Below are 18,467 nucleotides of genomic sequence, written 5' to 3'. Positions count from 1 at the left end.
CGTCTCAGACTCCTCCCTCCCCTTCCTAGACCTCTCCATTTCTACCTTGGGCGACCGAATCAACACGACATTTACTATAAACCGACCGACTCCCACATCTACCTAGAACTACACCTCGTCCCACCCTGCCCCCTGTAAAAAGGCCATCCCATATTCCCAATTCCTTCGTCTCCGCCGCATCTGCTCCCAGGAGGACCAGTTCCAATATTGTACAACCCAGATGGCCTCCTTCTTCAAAGACCGCAATTTTCCCCCAGACGTGATCGATGATGCTCTCCACCGCATCTCCTCCACGTCCCGCTCCTCCGCCCTTGAGCCCTGGCCCACCAATCGCCACCAGGACAGAACCCCATTGGTCCTCACCTACCACTCCACCAACCTTCACATACATCATACCATCCATCGTTATTTCCGCCACCTCCAAACGGACCCCACCACCAGGGATATATTTCCCTCCCCTCCCCTATCAGCGTTCCGAAAAGACCACCCCCTCAGTGACTCCCTTGTCAGGTCCACACCCCCCACCAACCCAACCTCCACTCCCGGCACCTTCCCCTGCAACCGCAAGAAATGCAAAACTTGCGCCCACACCTCCCCCCTCACTTCCCTCCAAGGCCCCAAGGGATCCTTCCATATCCGCCACAAATTCACCTGCACCTCCACATACATCACTTACTGCATCCGCTGAACCCAATGTGGTCTCCTCTATATTGGCACGGTGGCACAGTGGTTAGCACTGCTGCCTCACAGCGCCAGAGACCCGGGTTCAATTCCTGCCTCAGGCGACTGACTGTGTGGAGTTTGCACGTTCTCCCAGTGTCTGCGTGGGTTTTCTCCGGGTGCTCCGGTTTCCTCCCACAATCCAAAGATGTGCAGGTCAGGTGAATTGGCCATGCTAAATTGCCCGTAGTGTTAGCTAAGGGGTAGATGTAGGGGTATGGGTGGGTTGCGCTTCGGCGGGGCGGTGTGGACTTGTTGGGCCGAAGGGCCTGTTTCCACACTAAGTAATCTAAAAAAAATCTAAACTAATATTGGGGAGACAGGCCACCTACTTGCGGAACGTTTCAGAGAACACCTCCGGGACACCCGCACCAACCAACCCAACCACCCTGTAGCTCAACACTTCAACTCCCCCTCCCACTCCACCAAGGACATGTAGGTCCTTGGACTCCTCCATCGCCAGACCATAGCAACACGACGGCTGGAGGAGGAGCGCCTCATCTTCTGCCTAGGAACCCTCCAACCACAAGGGATGAACTCTGATTTCTCCAGTTTCCTCATTTCCCCTCCCCCCCCACCTTGTCTCAGTCCCAACCCTCGAACTCAGCATCACTTTCCTAACCTGCAATCTTCTTCCTGACCTCTCTGCCCCCACTCCCATTCTGGCCTATCACCCTCCCCTTATCACCCTCACCTTAACCTCCTTCCACCTATTGCATTTCCAATGCCCTTCCCCCAAGTCCCTCCTCTGTACCTTTTATCTTAGCCTGCTTGGCACACTCTCCTCATTCCTGAAGGGCTCATGCCCGAAACGTCGATTCTCCTGTTCCTTGGATGCTGCCAGACCTGCTGCGCTTTTCCAGCAACACATTTTCAGCTCTGATCTCCAGCATCTGCAGTCCTCACTTTCACATAGCATGTATAGAGTCAATATATAGGGATAGCATATATAGGGCTAATATATAGAGATAGTATATATAGGGTTAATGAATCCCATCTTACTTGCCCAAATCTGAAATGCCCCAAAATAAACTTAACTAAATTTCAGCCTTTAGTTCTGTCACTACTTTGGTGTGTAAATAGCAAAGGTACTTGAGAAAGTGAAGCCTAGACCTGGTGTCTTCATCTCCCTGACTGCACTCCTGACCATGTTAATGACTTCATCCCTAGAAATGCAATGCAAATGTTCCTGTAAATGCAATGCGAAAGTAGTACAACTGATCAATTTGTGATCCACTATGATTTCTCTGCCAATGAAGACAGCTCTGCTAATTGTTATTTTACCATCTGTAGTTTACCCACTGCTCAGGTGATCAGGGCACTGAACTCTTTCAGAAAAATGGTTTTACTTTCCATGCACCCCAACTATACAAATCATCCAATGAATTATTCTATGACCCAAAACTGACATTTATCTGCAAAATTATATTCATCTTTGCTGTTTTGAGATTCCATGATCACTAAATCATAGAATCCTTAGAGTGTGGAAGGTGGCCATTCGGCCTATAATCGATCCTCCAATCCCCACTCAGATCCATCCTGATTCCTTATCCCTATGACCCTGCATTTCCCATGCCTAACCCACCGAGCCGGCACACCCTTGGACCCTCTGGTCAATTTAGCATTCCCAACCCACCTAACCTGCAGAACTTTGGACTGTGGGAGGAAACCCACACAGACATGGGGAAAATGTGCAAACTTCACCCAAGGATGGAATCGAACCCAGGTCCACTGCTAACCACTGAGCCACCATGCTGCCTGGGATAGTGGGAGGAGCCAGATACCGTGACAGTTTACTAACGAGTAATTAACCAGATTATCATAGCAGTAGCAAAAATGTGACATGAAAAATGTAGTTCAATTTCACATTAGAAAAGATTCTTGGCTTTTATTTAATGATAACTGTGATGTACAAGGATAATTTCAAGTCACAGGTGCATTCGCTCACTCTTATTTCCACACTATGGTGAAGCTGAGATACAATAACTCTTGCATGGGCTGAGCTATCATAACTTACACATCAAATGTTTTAAATCCGCATTAAAAAAATTTTCCACAAGATTTCAATTCTTAGCTCAGCGTTCTCGCTTCAGGCTTGCCCTGAATATTATCTCTTGGTCCAGAGTTCGTGTGCATGCAAGGGAGCACGAGAGAGAATTCAAGAGCTGGGGTTCACACAATCCTTATACGTTGGAGACCAAACCACCCATTGATTGAGTATATACTCAACGTTATTCACTGCAAAATGATATAGACATTTTGGACTCAACAAAAAAGAAACTAAGTTCCATTGAGAATCAGAAGTCAACATATTATCTGCAACATGAATATTTTTATAATGTCATACGCAGGCAATATGGAATACATGACAGTTTACTTTTAGAAAATTAAACAGACAAGATGAGTGTTCATATGGAAATCAAGCAGATGCAATTTCAACAACATGTTACTCAGCAAATAGTTCTATCTCAGCCAGCTAGGTCAGTATGTGGCAAATCTTGCTCCAAATTAGTAGATATAAACTGAATTAAGGCGAATTCAAGGCTGTCTGTAACACACTCTCTGTACTAGCCTAATGTCTATCTTCCGAGTTGCTAATAGATAACAAAAGAGAATCAATATAATAGATGTGAAAAATGCAGCAGTAAAATGTAGAGGTAGCTTACTGTACTTGACGCAGATTATATGCTTGCCAGATGGAGGAATATATTTAAAAAGTGATTATGATATCTCCAACACCCCACTCAATGGTCTGGTCCTCAGGATTTTAAAAGGTTAACCACACTCCATTGTGACAGCTAACAATAAATCTGGTATTTAATTAAACTTACTTTTCCTCGTTCCACTTCTTTTGTAGTCATGACTATTACACTTGAGTTTTCTTGAAAAACCATCCTCCAGAAGTCATTCACCGTGTTCTGCAAACAGCCCTGCGTAGCAATGTAACTCTTCTTTGGTTTTGTAGTGGTTCGATTGCTTTCAATGTCATGCTGAGTTAAACAGATGAATACGATGTATTAACGAGTCAGTCCTGATTTACAGCTCTGTTTGATTAAAGAGCAAGAGTCACCAGCACGATTCTATTATTTTGTAAGATCAGTTACAAAAATCAAGATTTGTTTAATGGGGTTCTATGCTGCACACATCCACCTGAGAAGACAGTAGTTTTATTTCAAAGGCTTTCTGACAATGCAAATTAAAGCCAAATTAAAGCGACTGGGGATCAACAGTAAGAAAGTGAAGAAAAGATTTGATGAAGAATATATTAAACATTTTGCCTACATAAGATGAAATCACAATTGTCATGTGCTTAGGAGCTGATTAGTGTTCGAAAGTACACTTTAAAGAATTATGTTATGTGATTAGTATATCACAAATATTTCTAGTCAATTAGTTAATTGAGCTGTGCTTGTTCAAGTAAATTGTATTTCTACACAAACAGCCAACAAGTGGTTAGCAACTTGGCTGTCAATGTTGGTTCAAGGAAAGATTTGGCCAGGGCACAATGCCATAGCATTGTTCTCCCATGGATTCCTCCTCCCAGATAAAGTTTTTTGCTTCACCATTGTCAAGCATGTAGCCCGAAACTTCAAAATGTTCTTGCAAAACAGCCATGCTTATTTTGTTCTTTAAAATCCAGCCTCGTTACCAAGCTCTAGCCCTCCATTTCTCCTACTTTGGCTTAGCAACCATTTTACTTGCATGTCCCTGAAGGGATTTGAAATTTTTTATAAGATAGGAATGCTGGAATTTGCATTTGCCTTTGTATAATGGAAAACTAAACAAGGCCATCTGCACATCTTAGGGAACATCATTTCAAACATTATTTCTTTTGAACTGCATTGTTGGCCATTGTTGTATTTATCCTACTATATTTCTTCATCTACCAGATATCTGAATTTTTCCAACAAGACTCCAAGTCTCCAAAGAGTCATAAACAATTTGCTATTGATGTTAAGACAACATTTGAGAGAACACAATCTCGAAAAATCTTAATAAAATTGAAGTCAAGAGGAACTGCATGGCAGTAGGTAGAACTTTCCACTGGCTAGAATTATGTCTAACACAAAGGAAGATAGTCATGATTGGTGGAGGCTAATCATCTCAACCCAGCACATCGTTGCAGATATTCCACACTTCATTAAGTGGCCTTCATTCCAACAATGTCAGAAATTGGGATGTTTGCTGTTGGTTACAGTATTCAACTCCAACTATTCAGATTCACTAATACCTTTTAGAGAAGGAAACCCACTGCCCATAACTGCTCTGGCTGACACCTGACTCCAGACACACAGCAATGGATTGAGTCTTAACTGACCTTTGAGCAATAAATGTTGGCCATCCCCAGAGATGCCCACATCCCACCACTGAATCTGAAAATAAATCAGATAATGAAGTCGTCTTTACCCACATACAGTGAGACTTGGACAAATTCAGGCTAGGTTGACATTTGAGCTTTACAGGTGCCAGACAGTGGCTGTCTCAGTCTTGAACTATTCTGAGCTCATCATTTATTGGTATTAGAACAAGATCTTCACCATTAAAAAAGGGCAGAAATCAAAATTATGCAAAGATGAGTAGTAGGTTTAGGTGACTGGTGAGAATATAAAGATATTAGAGAATAATTAAAGGGTTAATTAGGAGAAATAAATCAGAATAAGTGAGACTACCTATAATTTTTAAAAATAGATACAAGTTTTTACAGGTATCTACAAAGGAAAAAATATAAAGTTAGTGATGGTCCTCTAAAGAGTGAGAATGGGAAGTTAAGAACGAATAAAAAAAAAGGAAGATGAAGTGAAAAAATATTTTGCTGTCTTCTCTACAGAGTATATCAAAACATCCTAGTAATAACTGTAAATCAGATGGTGGACAGAAGAGAGGAACTTGATGAAATTAGAAGGGAAACAGTAAGGAACAAACTGATGGAGTTGAAGGTTGACAAGTCCCTGGGTGCTGGTGGACTTCAACTTATGGGCTTAGGAGGTGGCCAAAGGGGTGATAAACGCTTTAGTGTTGGTTTCCAAACTTTTCAGAATTCTGGAAAGATTTCACCAGTCTGAAATGTACTAAATAGAACCCCTCAGTTCATGAAGATGGCAGAAAGCAGAAAACGATAAGCCAGTTGGGCTCAATGTTTACCAAGGGAAAGGCATGCAAACTAATTGTTAAAAAGGTTATAGTTTAGTATTTGGAAAATTTCAAGACAACCAGAAATAGTCAGCATGGCTTTGGGAAAGGGAAGTCAGGTTAAATCAAGTTGTATAAGTTTTTTTTTGAAGGAATAACAGAGTGGATAGAGGGAGCCTGTTCACATTCTTGAGTATACAAAAGGCATTTGACAAGGAATCACATCAGATTTTATTGTGCAATGTAGAAACAAATGGCGTAGAGAGTGATATACTTGCATAGATAGAAGATTGGCTGGCAAAAAATACTTAGAAAGGAGTCTTTTCTTTAATTGGCAGGACTTGGCAACTGGTGCCCCACAAGACACTGCTGAGAACACAAGATGTAATAAGAGCAGAAATACACCATTTAGCCCATCGAATCTACTCATTCAATGAGATCATGGCTGATCTGAAGACCCTCAACTCAACTTTCTTGCCTTTCCCCGATAACCCTGATTCTCTTAATGATTAAAATTGGTCTGTCTCAGCCTTGATAAACTCACTGACCTAACCTCTACAGCCCAATACTGTAAATAATTCCACACATTTGCTACCCTCAGGAGAAAGTCCTCATCTGTTTTAAGTGGGTGATCCTTTACTCTGAGGTTATGTTCTCTGATCCGAATGGAAACAACTGCTCAGCATCTGACCTGTCAAGCACCCTAAGATTTTTTGTAGGTTTTAATAAGGTCACCTCTCATGCTTCTAAACTCTAGTCAGTATAGGGCCACTACTCAATCTCTCCTCATAAGAGGATTCCCGCCATTGTCAGCATCAACCTAGAGAACATTCTCTGGCAAACTGCCTTCAATGTCTGTATATCGTTTCTTGGATAAGGGGACTAAAACTGCTTACAGTATTTTAGGTGTGGTCAGACTTATACCATATATGGTTTTGGCAAGTTTTATCCTTGATTCATATCCATCGCCTCAAACATTTACCCCCAGCCCCACTTGGCACTGTTACTATCGTGTGCACCATCAACAAAATGAATGGAAAAACTCACCAAGGCTTCTTCAGCAGCACCTGTCAAACCTGAGACCTCTACCTCCTATCAAGACAAGGTGCATAGCAACATCACCACCTTCAAGATCGTCTAAGGTCGATATCATTCTGACTCGATAACCTTTTGCCATTCTTTCATCTTTAGGTCAAAAGCCTGAATTTCTCTACCTATCAGCAGTCTGGAGAAATACACCATAAGCTCACTACTTCTTTCTCCAGGGCAAATGGATATGGGTAATAAATGCTCTGTGAAAAAATAATGAAAAGATTACATTGAATGCCTTTTGAAAATACAAATATATCTCAACCACTGCACTCTAATTTTTCCATGATTACCTGTTAACAATACCATGTCTGCAGCTCAATTCTAATTATCCTGAAAGATTCACTAATTTGATCCAAATGAATGCATTCTAAGAGACTGCCGTAACTAGTGACAAATTAAGTAATCTATATTATGCAACCTATCCTAGTCTCCATAATGAAAAGAGCCATTACATTGATTATTTTCCAGCATTATTTGCATCTTTAAGGAGGATTAAAAAACGGCAGAGTCTGTCACCTGCTCTGACGTTATTTGATTTAAGGTGCTCAAGTTCAAGACCAGATGATGTATTTGCTGACTTCGGCATTTTAAAAAAAAATCTTTATCCAGTGAACTACTACAACAACAATTCCAACATCCCTCTCGTATGTTACCATCTACCAGTTGTAAACATTGACGCAAAAAGTTATTCCCCCTCAATCCAACTGAGGTGTCATCCAACTTCTACATTTTTAAAAACATTAAGTGTTTGATGTAAATTCTAAGTCAAGCTATATGCTGATTAAATACTTACCATTATGAAATTGGCATTGATGTAATCGGAACCAGATTCAGTCACATCTCCATCGTGTAGGACTACTCGAGTGTGATCAACTAGAAGGAAGAAATTATTGATATTTAATGAGGAATGGCATAAAAATTTGTTAGGCAACTTAGAGAATTAAAATGGAATCATTTTCCCTCTCTCAACTGTAGCTTCAAAGACTAAAAAGGTCAGTTACCATAGTCTTAGACTATAGGGCTGCTCTCCCAAAACAGAGACACCGACTAGTGGTGGCTTAACCCAAGGGTCACCATACCTCAGGCAAGGGGAGAGGCTGAGGAGGCGTGTCCTTCATGGTAACCCTCAGCCAGTGCAGAAATTGATCACATGCTGTTGGTGTCATTGTGTCACAAGTTAGTCATTCAGCCTTGAAAGGACTACTATGTTAAGCATTGTCTGCGAAGATAACTAACAAGACAGGCTTGGTAGAAAGACTATCTACACCAGAAAGCTAACTGGCTTAGACTGGCAATTACACAATGGTGGACAAAGTTAGCAGTCACAAAATATGTCACTAATGCAACTAGCACAAATAGTAGAGGAGGAAATAAAACTACATAATGGATTAGGTCAGTCAATACTTACAGGGCAGAATGTTCTTGTAGCGATTTTTGTTTTTATTTTCTGCTCGCTGTCCTTCCTTTCGACTGTAGAGAAGTTTACACTCTTGTTGTTGTAGTGTCTGGAACAGAATAGATTCAGGTCGAACAGCCAAAAATTTAAATAATTTATGATAACCAAACCACAATTGACCATAACACCCTTCCACGAACAGGCACTAAGAACATGCAGCTACATTTTTGTTCACTATTAAAGGAGCCCTGCATCCTTTAGAATGCTAAATCATTGCGACTCCCTGTACAAACTGGACTGTGTAGAAACGCTCACTTGGGGCATGCGGAGCATGGCATCTAACGTTAATGGAACAAATCCAGAAATATAGAGTGGAGAGAGAAAAAAATAAAGATCAGGTGATAAAAATTACTAGGTTTTAAAATTATAGGACTTTAGAAATTGAACCCAAGTGTTCATTTCAGTAAAATCATCAACTATGGCAGATTGGCTGCACTACTGCCAGACTCAGGGAAATGGATTGGCAGGAATGTAGATAGTTTGACAGAGGATAACAGCTGGCTGTCATTCACAAGTCACTCAAGGGATTGTTGAACTGACAGAATGCTCAGAACATTGATGATCTTGAACTCAAAACATCTGTGTTCTCTGTAATGTCATCCAAAACACACATTAGAAAAAAATTGACCTTTAGAAAAATGCACACACAGCAGGACCCAAGTGCATGCAGCACGGCCCAGTGCATTAAAGAAAGAAAATAATGGAAACATAAAATCAGGCCAGCACAAGTCAATACACAGAGAAATGTCCTTATTCAGAATCATGAAGGATTGTGCACTCAAAATATTCATCTTTTATTTCTGCTTACAGGTCCCACCATGTACAGTAATTCCTGTGTTTTTTGTTTTTTTCAGATTTTATTCTGCTCAGTTTTCAAATTTCTAGGAATTACATATTCAAAATTCTGCACCACGATAATGTAGGAGCTGAAATAAAACGAATGTGTTTGGCAGTGAATAATTAAAAAATAAAATGTACATTGAAAAATATTTAATTTTACTTGACACCTATTCACCTGCGAGATTTCCTAGAGGGCATAGGTTTAGGGCGAGAGAGGAAAGATATGAAGAGAGACCTTAGGGGCAACTTTTTCACGCAGAGGGTAGTGCATGTATGGAATGAACTGCCAGAGGAATTGGAGGAGGCTGGTATAATTGCAACATTTAAAAGGCATTTGGATGGGTATATGAATAGGAAGGGTTTGGAGGGATATGGGCCGGGTGCTGACAGGTGGGACTAGATTGGGTTGGGATATCTGGTCGGCATGGACGGGTGGGTCTGTTTCCATGCTGTACATCTCTATGACTATGACTGGTTAGAAAGAATTATTAACATGTTTTTTTCCTCCCCTTTCTAATGGTCTTTTCATTGAGACACAAAGTATCAGTGTTGACTTGGAGGATTTACTGATCCTGACCAGACAAGGATGCTGAATTAACAAGAGTCACAAATTGCAATTTGTAATTAATATTCTTGCCCTTTTAATCTCCCAGTACTCTTTACAGCTTCTGAAGACATCGAGAGTTTTAAGAATTTAAAGAAAAATAAAATTACAGATAAGCATAAATATCTAACACACTGACCTTTGACAGCAGTTCTAATGTTCACTAAAATTCATATTTAAGGAAGTGAAATATCACAACTTTGATTCAGAGAAGGGGGTCACATTTCATCAGCTGGAGTGAAACCTAGACACAGACATCACTAGTTCTTGTCCAATGTATTTTAAACCACGCAAAAGTGAGAAGGAATTACCTCAAACTCTTCCCAGAAGCCCTGCTTCACCTTGTCCATCATCTCAGCTGGTTTGCTCAGTTCCCTCACTCTGCTCTCGATCTCAGCTGCATTAATTCGTGTTGTGTTTAATGGCTACAGGGGCAAACAGACAGATTAAAACACTTTTGCAAGCAGACTGGTCCCACCTCTTGCATTCTACATCTTCCTGATATTTCTTCGCATTTTCTATGAGCTGGTCTGTATAAGACAGAGACAATGTTACATTAGTAGAAATTCACTGGCTGCTTAGGCATATAGGGTAGGGGGCAGGATGGATCCAGGAAAATAGTTATTTCCAAAATGCATAATCCAGTCACTGCCATACTAGCATATTCTTTTCCGTGTCTTTTCACAATGTACTGCAATGCAAATTCCTCTCTGCAAGACTAAATACTGGACTTGTCTCCAGCTACAATTTAAAGGTAAAAAGATATTTTAATGCATTGTTTGGGCAAAACACTTCACTTTGCATTTCAAGTAAAATGACATTAATAAACACTATACTGGTCTTGCAAGCAGAGCTCTATTCAAATCATACCGAAGACACATATTAGCTTATTAGGAATCAATCTGCATAAACCCCCCCCGAAGCAGTCTGCTTATTACACTAAATCTAATCTTTAATTGGAAATCATCGGCGTTGTGAAACACATCTATTCATTTCAACATTGATTGTAATGAGAAAAACAGTAACAAAAGACTAATTACTTTTTTGATGAGCATGATGTGTCTAGAGTTGGCAAATGTAATTATCAACTAGGAATTCATCTTGTTGCAATACCCTTGTTCTACTCAGTTTTGTTTCCTCCTCCCACAAGCTTCCTTTCATTCTCTCATGAGCTGTGGTTACTGCAGGGAAAGCCTGTTGGCCATCCCTAGTTGCCCTTTGGTGTGCAATAACATGGCTCGAAAAATAGGTCAATAATATAAAAACAGATGCTGATGGGGGAGGGAGTCTTGCGGCACAGTGGTAGCATCCCTATCCCTGGATCTGGACGTCTTTATTCAAGTCCCACCTGCTCCAGAGGTGTGGTGTAATACCTCCGAACAGGTTGATTTAAAAAAAATTAGACAAGAGCGGTGCAGGAAAAGCACAGCAGGTCAGGCAGCATCCAAGGAACAGGAAAACCGACATTTCGGGCAAAAGCCCTTCATCAGGAATAGAGGCAGGAAGCCTCCAGGGTGGAGAGAAAGTAGCATAGAACACAATAGGTGAATGGGGGTGGGGATGGAGGTGATAGGTCAGAGAGGAAGGTGGAGTGGGTAGGTGGGAAGGAAGATAGGCAGGTAGGACAGGTCATGGAGATGGTGCTGAGCTGGAAGGTTGGAGCTGGGATGAGGTGGGAAAAGGGGAAATGTGGAAACTGGTGAAACCTACATTGATGCCCTGGGGTTGAAGTGTTCCAAGGTGGAAGATGAGGCGTTCTTCCTCCAGGCATTGGGTGGTGAGGGAGCGGCAGTGAAGGAGGCCCAGGACCTCCATGTCCTCAGCAGAGTGGGAGGGGAAGTTGAAATGTTGGGCCACAGGGCGGTGGGGTTGATTGGTGCGGGTGTCTCGGAGATGTTCCCTAAAACGCTCTGCGAGGAGGCATCCAGTTTCCCCAATGTAGAGGAGACCGCATCGGGAGCAACGGATACAAGTAATGATATTGGTGGATGTGTAGGTGAAACTTAGATGGATGTGGAAGGCTCCTTTAGGACCTTGGATGGAGGTGAGGGAGGTGGTGTGGGCGCAGGTTTTGAAATTCCTGTGGTGACAGGGGAGGGTGCCAGGACAGAATTGTGGGTTTTTCGGGGGTGTGGACCTGACCAGGTAGTCACGGAGGGAATGGTCTTTGTGGAAAGCGGAAAGGGGTGGGGAGGGAAATATATCCCTGGTGGTGGGGTCTTTTTGGAGGTGGCGGAAATGTCGGGTGGATGATTTGGTTTATGAAAAAGGTTGGTAGGGTGGAAGGTGAGCACCAGGGGCGTTCTGTCCTTGTTACGGTTGGAGGGGTGGGGTCTGAGGGCGGAGGTGCGGGATGTGGACGAGATGAGTTGGAGGGCATCTTCAACCACATGGGAAGGGAAATTGCGGTCTCTAAAGAAGGAGGCCATTTGGTGTGTTCTGTGGTGGAACTGGTCCCCCTGGGAGCAGATACGGCAGAGGCGGAGGAATTGGGAATACGGGATGGCATTTTTGCAGGAGGTAGGGTGGGAAGAGGTGTAATCCAGGTAGCTGTGGGAGTTGGTAGGTTTGTAAAAAATGTCACTGTCAAGTCGGTTGTCATTAATGGAGATGGAGAGGTCCAGGAAGGGGAGCGAGGTGTCAGAGATGGTCCAGGTGAATTTAAGGTCGGGGTGGAATGTGTTGGTGAAGTTGATGAGTTGCTCAACCTCCTCGCGGGAGCACGAGGTGGCGCCAATGCAGTCATCAATGTAGCAGCATCTGCAGTCCTTGCTTTTACCTTTTAAAAATAAAGGTGGTGATGGTGCCCTCTCTTGTGGTGCAGTGATAGTCTCTCCATTTCTGGACCTAAGTTCATTGGGAAAGTTGCTGTCTTTGTCCACATATTTTAAAAGACAAACTTTATTTTAAGAGGGTTCTTGTGATAGAGTGGCAGTGTCACTACCTCTGAGCCAGGTGGCCTGGGTTCGAACCTCACATACGCCAGAGATATGTAATATAACATCTCTGAACAAGTAGATAAGGAATACTTGGACTGCAGTGGTTTAAGGACATCAGCATCTATCTGGTGAGACTATTTTGGCTTAGGTCCAGTACAATTGAGTTGTATGTTAGGCCAGTTCAATGTCAACTACATTGCTGTTGGTTGACAGTTACATGCAGGCCAGAGTAAACTAGATGGGCTTTAATGACAATAGTTTAATCATCATTATTATTCAGACAAGTTTTCAATTTTTAATTTCAAAATGATTGAATTTTTTAGCCCACATTCCAACAGTGTGAACATGAGTACCTGGTGCCCAGTGACATTACTGTTAAAATAGTCATCTCCCCTATTCCTCAGATTGCAGTTCTCTTATACAGCTTTGCCAATGATACCCACTAACAACTATGATGCAACAATGTTCAGTGTCCACTGTTCAAATTTCTCAATATTCCACTGGGAAAGCAAGAATATTGCCTCCTTTTACGTGCTTAACCCTTCACAAAAATTAAAAGAGCAGGAAAGAAGAATTAAGCTCAGGCAGGACCTCACATACGTCATTATTGATGCAAGCGACAGTGTAAACCCTGATCAGTCTTTAATGTTGAAGCAAGCTTATAACAGCCAATTGTGCCCTCTAGTGCCAATACTAGAGCAATGCAATACTGAGCAGAACCTCTTACTGTACACATTAAGCGAAAAACAATGCAGGCTCCTAAACTGAATGTTTCTCATGCGATATTGCTTTCCTTTCAAATCACAGCAGCTCAGAATACCTTACCTGCTTGAGCTGCAAGACAGTGCCCAGGGTTTCCACCATAGGGTTCTTTTTGTAGTGTTCCACCAGGTCTGTCAAGGAGTCAAACTTCTCCCCTCCACCAACATCGTATTTCCCATCCTGAATGGGGAGGAGAGAATAAACATCTTGAGCTTCATTTAATCAACCTGCCTGGATAGGGTTTAAGACCAGTTACTGAAATGGACACAAAAATAGTCTAATCACTTAGAACACGCATGGGTTAAGATTCAGCCTGGTAAAAGTACAATAAACTCAAATGACATTGCTAGTTCCCAGACCCCTTTCATTTGACGGTGATTTCTTTGATCAGAAAACACAAGACTGTCCTCTTTATCTTTTAAACTAAAGCATACTTATGGAACACATTTCACTTCAAGCTTTGCTCTTGGATGAATTGTAATCCTAAAGTCAGTATTTCCAGACATCCATTAATAACAATATCAAAATAAAAGAGATATGATGTTTTGGAGATTTTTTTTGCATTAAATTGGGATATTGTTTTCATGAGTTGATTCATACAAGTGTGTATTTTAAATTATGCCAAATGCCTGGAATTTAGTAGCATGGAGTTTGCCTTGGAATGGGGTAGGGAGCAGAGAGCTCAGTGTATTACAATAGGTACCAGCAGAACAGTTATTTTACTTCAGACAATACATCTGGGCCGGGACGGGGGGTGGGGGGGGGGGGGGTTGATGCATCTCATACAAAGCCCACTTCATCATTCAGATCATATCCTTAAGGAAAGCATTAAACAATAAATTCTGCAAGTTAAATTAGCAAATTTGCTTGCCTGCTGTGCTGGCAATAATCCAAGCACAAATATCAACTCATTTTGTGAATACACCATACAGCATCTGGATAATACTAGGCCTCAGTCAGCCTAAAAAGGACAACACTAATGAGCAAGATTCAGATCCATCTTGCACTCACTGATGCAGTGTGTCACTTTGCATCTGGAATTTATACCTAACTGAGTTTATCAAATGTGATTAACAGCTGTATCCTGGATTCTGTAACATTGATAGTCCCTTGTAACTATACTGATTCAGCTAACCTACATAATTACACAGATACCACTGTCTATGACCATCAACTTCGAGAGAATGCACGTTGTTGGGTGAAGCACAGCAAGCATAGATGCGTGCTTTTGAGAGCAAGAGTAATGAATATAAAATCCACTGAACTCAATAAGACAACTGTTGGGTACCTCCAACTTAAAAATATTCTAACAATTAAAAGAAAACCTGAATCTCCAAAGGTAAAATGTAGGACACAGAAGAGGTCTTTAGCTGCTAATTTACTTTGTCGATTCAATTTTCTTTCCCTTTCTAGCCCTTGAGGAAATTTAGGCAACGGTAGCAAAATTGAGGCACTTTTAAATATGATCCTCCACAGCAATGGATAGCTTTCTCCTTTTTGAAATTGTTTTTGACCTACAATGTCTGCTGGATCTGCACTTGAGAAAAGAATAGTATTAAAAAGAGCTGTTAGATTCTCAAGAATGTTACAAACTCATTATACAGAGTTTCAGAATTAGACAACACAAGCAGGCATTTGATCCATGGTGCCTGGGCCACTTCTTCGATGTGGCTACTTCATTTGTCCTAATTTCTTTGCTTTTCCCCTCTCAACACCTTATATGTTTTTCTCTCTCTCCTCTCCTCGCCACCCCCCCCATCCTGCACTCCCTTTAAAATTGTACTGTTCAGTTCAAAGTCTGTCATTTCATTACAAAATTAGTAACTTCCAAGTTGTCTTAAATTTCATTTCCCATCTGTCTGCCCATTTCAAACGTACGTTCCCCTCTAAAAGCTGTAGCTCTATCCTTCCTTTTATCATATTTCTGCATTTTGAACTTTGCAACTTTAAAATTATGCCCGGTTTAACTCTTGATATGTATATATAAACATAATCTGAAATCACTATGATTAACAGATACGTTAGCTATATGTAGTTACATTATATTCAGGTGTACAATCTCACATTTGACGTTGTGCACATGCCTCAGATCTCATGAGGAAAAATTCCACAAATGCAAAACTATGTACTATTCAAGTCACGTTAGGAATCCTAGTGGTTACTTCCTCCCCCACTCTTATTTATACAATTAAAGCCAAGCAATTTAACAAGTAGAACTCTACAAGTACTGACAAAGGTTTGTGGTTGGGTTCTTCAGAAATTCTATCAGACAATGCAGATCTGCTCTCTGAAGTTTCATTACTCTTATCCATTATCCTAAAATGAAATTACATGTCAAATATGATTTGAGTATTTATTAGATACTAAACTTATAGTTCACTCTCTCAGTATTGGCAGTCTCAAAGTGTACCTTTTGACTAAGAGATTACTGCGACCTTTGTCAGCACCTGTCAGCCTCAAATAACATTAATGACCATGAGCAAACAGTGCAATTGTTCAAAAGCCCATTGAATTTAAACGACTTCCCATGATGGATGAACAGGTTACTATTTTAAGTAACAATATTGTATGAAGTAATGTCACTAACCTGGCATCGGATCATTACATGAGTGACTTTTGGCTTCCCCTCACTGCTCTCTCCTTTATCATCGCCAGTCCTCACGGACAGAACAAAATCTCCTGGATGGCTTTGGCTCTCTCGCACAAGGAAACTTCCTGGTTTTCCTTTCTCTGTCAGCAGCTTCTCTGCCTCTTTTCCTGAGAGGTGTCCATGGAACCACCTTGCACAAAAAGGAGAGAGTTAAGCCACCTAGAGCAACACCAGTTTACGCAACAAACAAATGTGACAAATTCAAGTCTCAGCAATAGCTCCAAGTAGGTATCAAAGAAAGTTCAAGAAGCAATTCCTCCAAGCTCAAAATATTCATACTGGAACTTAATTTTGGAAATTAAATCTTTTCAATTTACCTTTTTCATAAAAGGGCATTCTGTAGTACTCAGGTGTATTAAGATGACAATTCCTCGCATCGGCATTCATATTTCTGACTAGTCACCATGAAGTATTAACAAATTACTAAGGGAAAAGGTTTGCCCAGACACACCTTAGTTAAGTTACATTGCACTCACTCAATTAGAACACAACATGGGAAAGAAAAATGAATCAGTTATCACCCAATGAGGACAGTGGGGAATGAGAAAAGAGGATTTAAACAACAAGAGGCATGGCCAGAAGGGAACAGCACAAAATTGCTACCCCTCAGTCAACCGTGGCTCAGTAGTACCACTTTCAGCTGAGTCAAGAATTCGACCCAAACAGAGAACCAGGAACATCATTTGAGCTTGTCTTTCTGTATTGCACTGCCTGCACATTCTGTTGTAGAATCTTATCATGTACTATGGCCACGATTTGGCCCATCCTGTCAGTACTGTTCAAGTAAGTTTATGCTCTAGCGTCGTTCCTGCAAATTGTTTCAAGTACATGTAACTCATTGTATTTTGAAACTTCAAATATTTGACTTTGCTATCTGCAGGAAATTTCTCCAGATCTTAACTGTGAAGAAATTTCTCATTTCCCCCTCTATCTCTCTTGTTATTTATTTCAAAATTATAACCTCTCACCTTAAACCGGCATCTTTTAGTTTTGGACCCAGAACCAATCCTAGCAGCACACCATGGTCATGGGCCTCCAGTATAAATAATAATCCTCTATCACCACCTTCAGTCTTCTCCATGGGTTGAAAAACAAGTGTGAACAGTATTTCAGTTTGCTTTAAAGATGCAGCATTCCCTGCACAATCTTTGGTTTTAAAAAGTCCTTTTCCCATTTCAGTCCACAATCAAAAATACAGGATAATTAAAAAAGTGTTTATCTTCCTCGAGTCTGGTTCACGTTTGCTATTTACTACACTGCCAAATTTTTCAAATATAGGTCACTGATATAAAGAAGAAATGTGCCCAATATAGAGATTTTATACTGAAACATTGCACATTCTTGCTAAGCTTAAGAAATCCATAACAGTATTTGGAGAGGAACAAGCGAGCTCTCAGTGTGCTAGCCATGCCACGAACAAGTTATCGGGGGAGTTATTTGACTGTAGCTCAAGGGAATACGTTGAGCACAATTTGCCTGTTTTAATGCAGGAAAGCACAGAAAAGGCCAAAGTTCAAAAGCACTTTGTTGGCTCTGAAAGGAGTTTCTGAAATAAATGATATAAACACACGCTTTAATCTTCTCTTCCCTTCTCATATCTTAGATCCGTATATGAACCGAGCTGAGAATGAAAGGTTGAAAGTCTCCTCAATGTGCTAGCCTCAACACACAATAATTACATCTGGGATAGTTTCAACACAGCACGACTCAAAATACAAAAGGTGCCATAAAAGAATGACTCTTACATGGTGTTAAAGATAGCTAGTGTGAAAATTAGGACTGATACACTTAAGAGCAGAGTTTATTTCTGGCAGTTGATAGCTTAAGGGGAATTACTGTGCAGAGCACTTTATTTGCCATTAGTTGTATTATGCTTAAAACAGGAGTGCTTGATGCTGAAACCTGGTAGACAAGATGGAAAGGCAACGCTTCCTCACACTCTCATTATTGAGCTTAACCCTGGGTGGGGGAGAAAATGTGTATGCATTATCCTTTGCTTTGAAAAAAAAAGACAGCGTTATATGTTTAGCCAAACTTCCAGCAACCTCTGTGGACTAGTATGCTGTATAATTCCCACACTGCACATCCCTGATTTTGGCAGACACCACATCCATGCTGTTGAGAGTACAGACTCCTTTTGAGGGATGTGTCACAATCCTAATCACCTCATACCCCATATTCTTACATTTGGGATTCTATCCTGGTGTCTGCGCAGATATACTGCCTGATCCCAAATGAACGATAGTGCCAGCTTGTGTATTTAGTGCAGCAATA

General features: G+C 41.2%; 1 protein-coding gene across 1 annotated transcript in view; it reads right to left on the bottom strand.

The window, feature by feature from the left end:
* ptpn11a (protein tyrosine phosphatase non-receptor type 11a) overlaps window positions 1-18,467 on the bottom strand; it is a 58,378-nt gene that overhangs the window by 24,083 nt on the left and 15,828 nt on the right. Inside the window, exons 4-9 of the mRNA XM_072587940.1 lie at window positions 16,131-16,323; window positions 13,607-13,723; window positions 10,154-10,267; window positions 8,351-8,447; window positions 7,736-7,815; window positions 3,552-3,710 (exon numbers count right to left, since the gene is read on the bottom strand). Of these exons, the coding sequence (XP_072444041.1) occupies window positions 3,552-3,710; window positions 7,736-7,815; window positions 8,351-8,447; window positions 10,154-10,267; window positions 13,607-13,723; window positions 16,131-16,323 (760 nt within the window). The remainder of the gene's footprint in view (window positions 1-3,551; window positions 3,711-7,735; window positions 7,816-8,350; window positions 8,448-10,153; window positions 10,268-13,606; window positions 13,724-16,130; window positions 16,324-18,467) is intronic.

Source organism: Chiloscyllium punctatum, chromosome 17 (assembly GCF_047496795.1).
Source record: "Chiloscyllium punctatum isolate Juve2018m chromosome 17, sChiPun1.3, whole genome shotgun sequence".
In the NCBI taxonomy this organism is placed as follows: Eukaryota; Metazoa; Chordata; class Chondrichthyes; order Orectolobiformes; family Hemiscylliidae; genus Chiloscyllium; species Chiloscyllium punctatum.
Note: the sequence above shows the minus strand (reverse complement) of the source record. Positions and strands in the feature narration are given on the sequence as shown.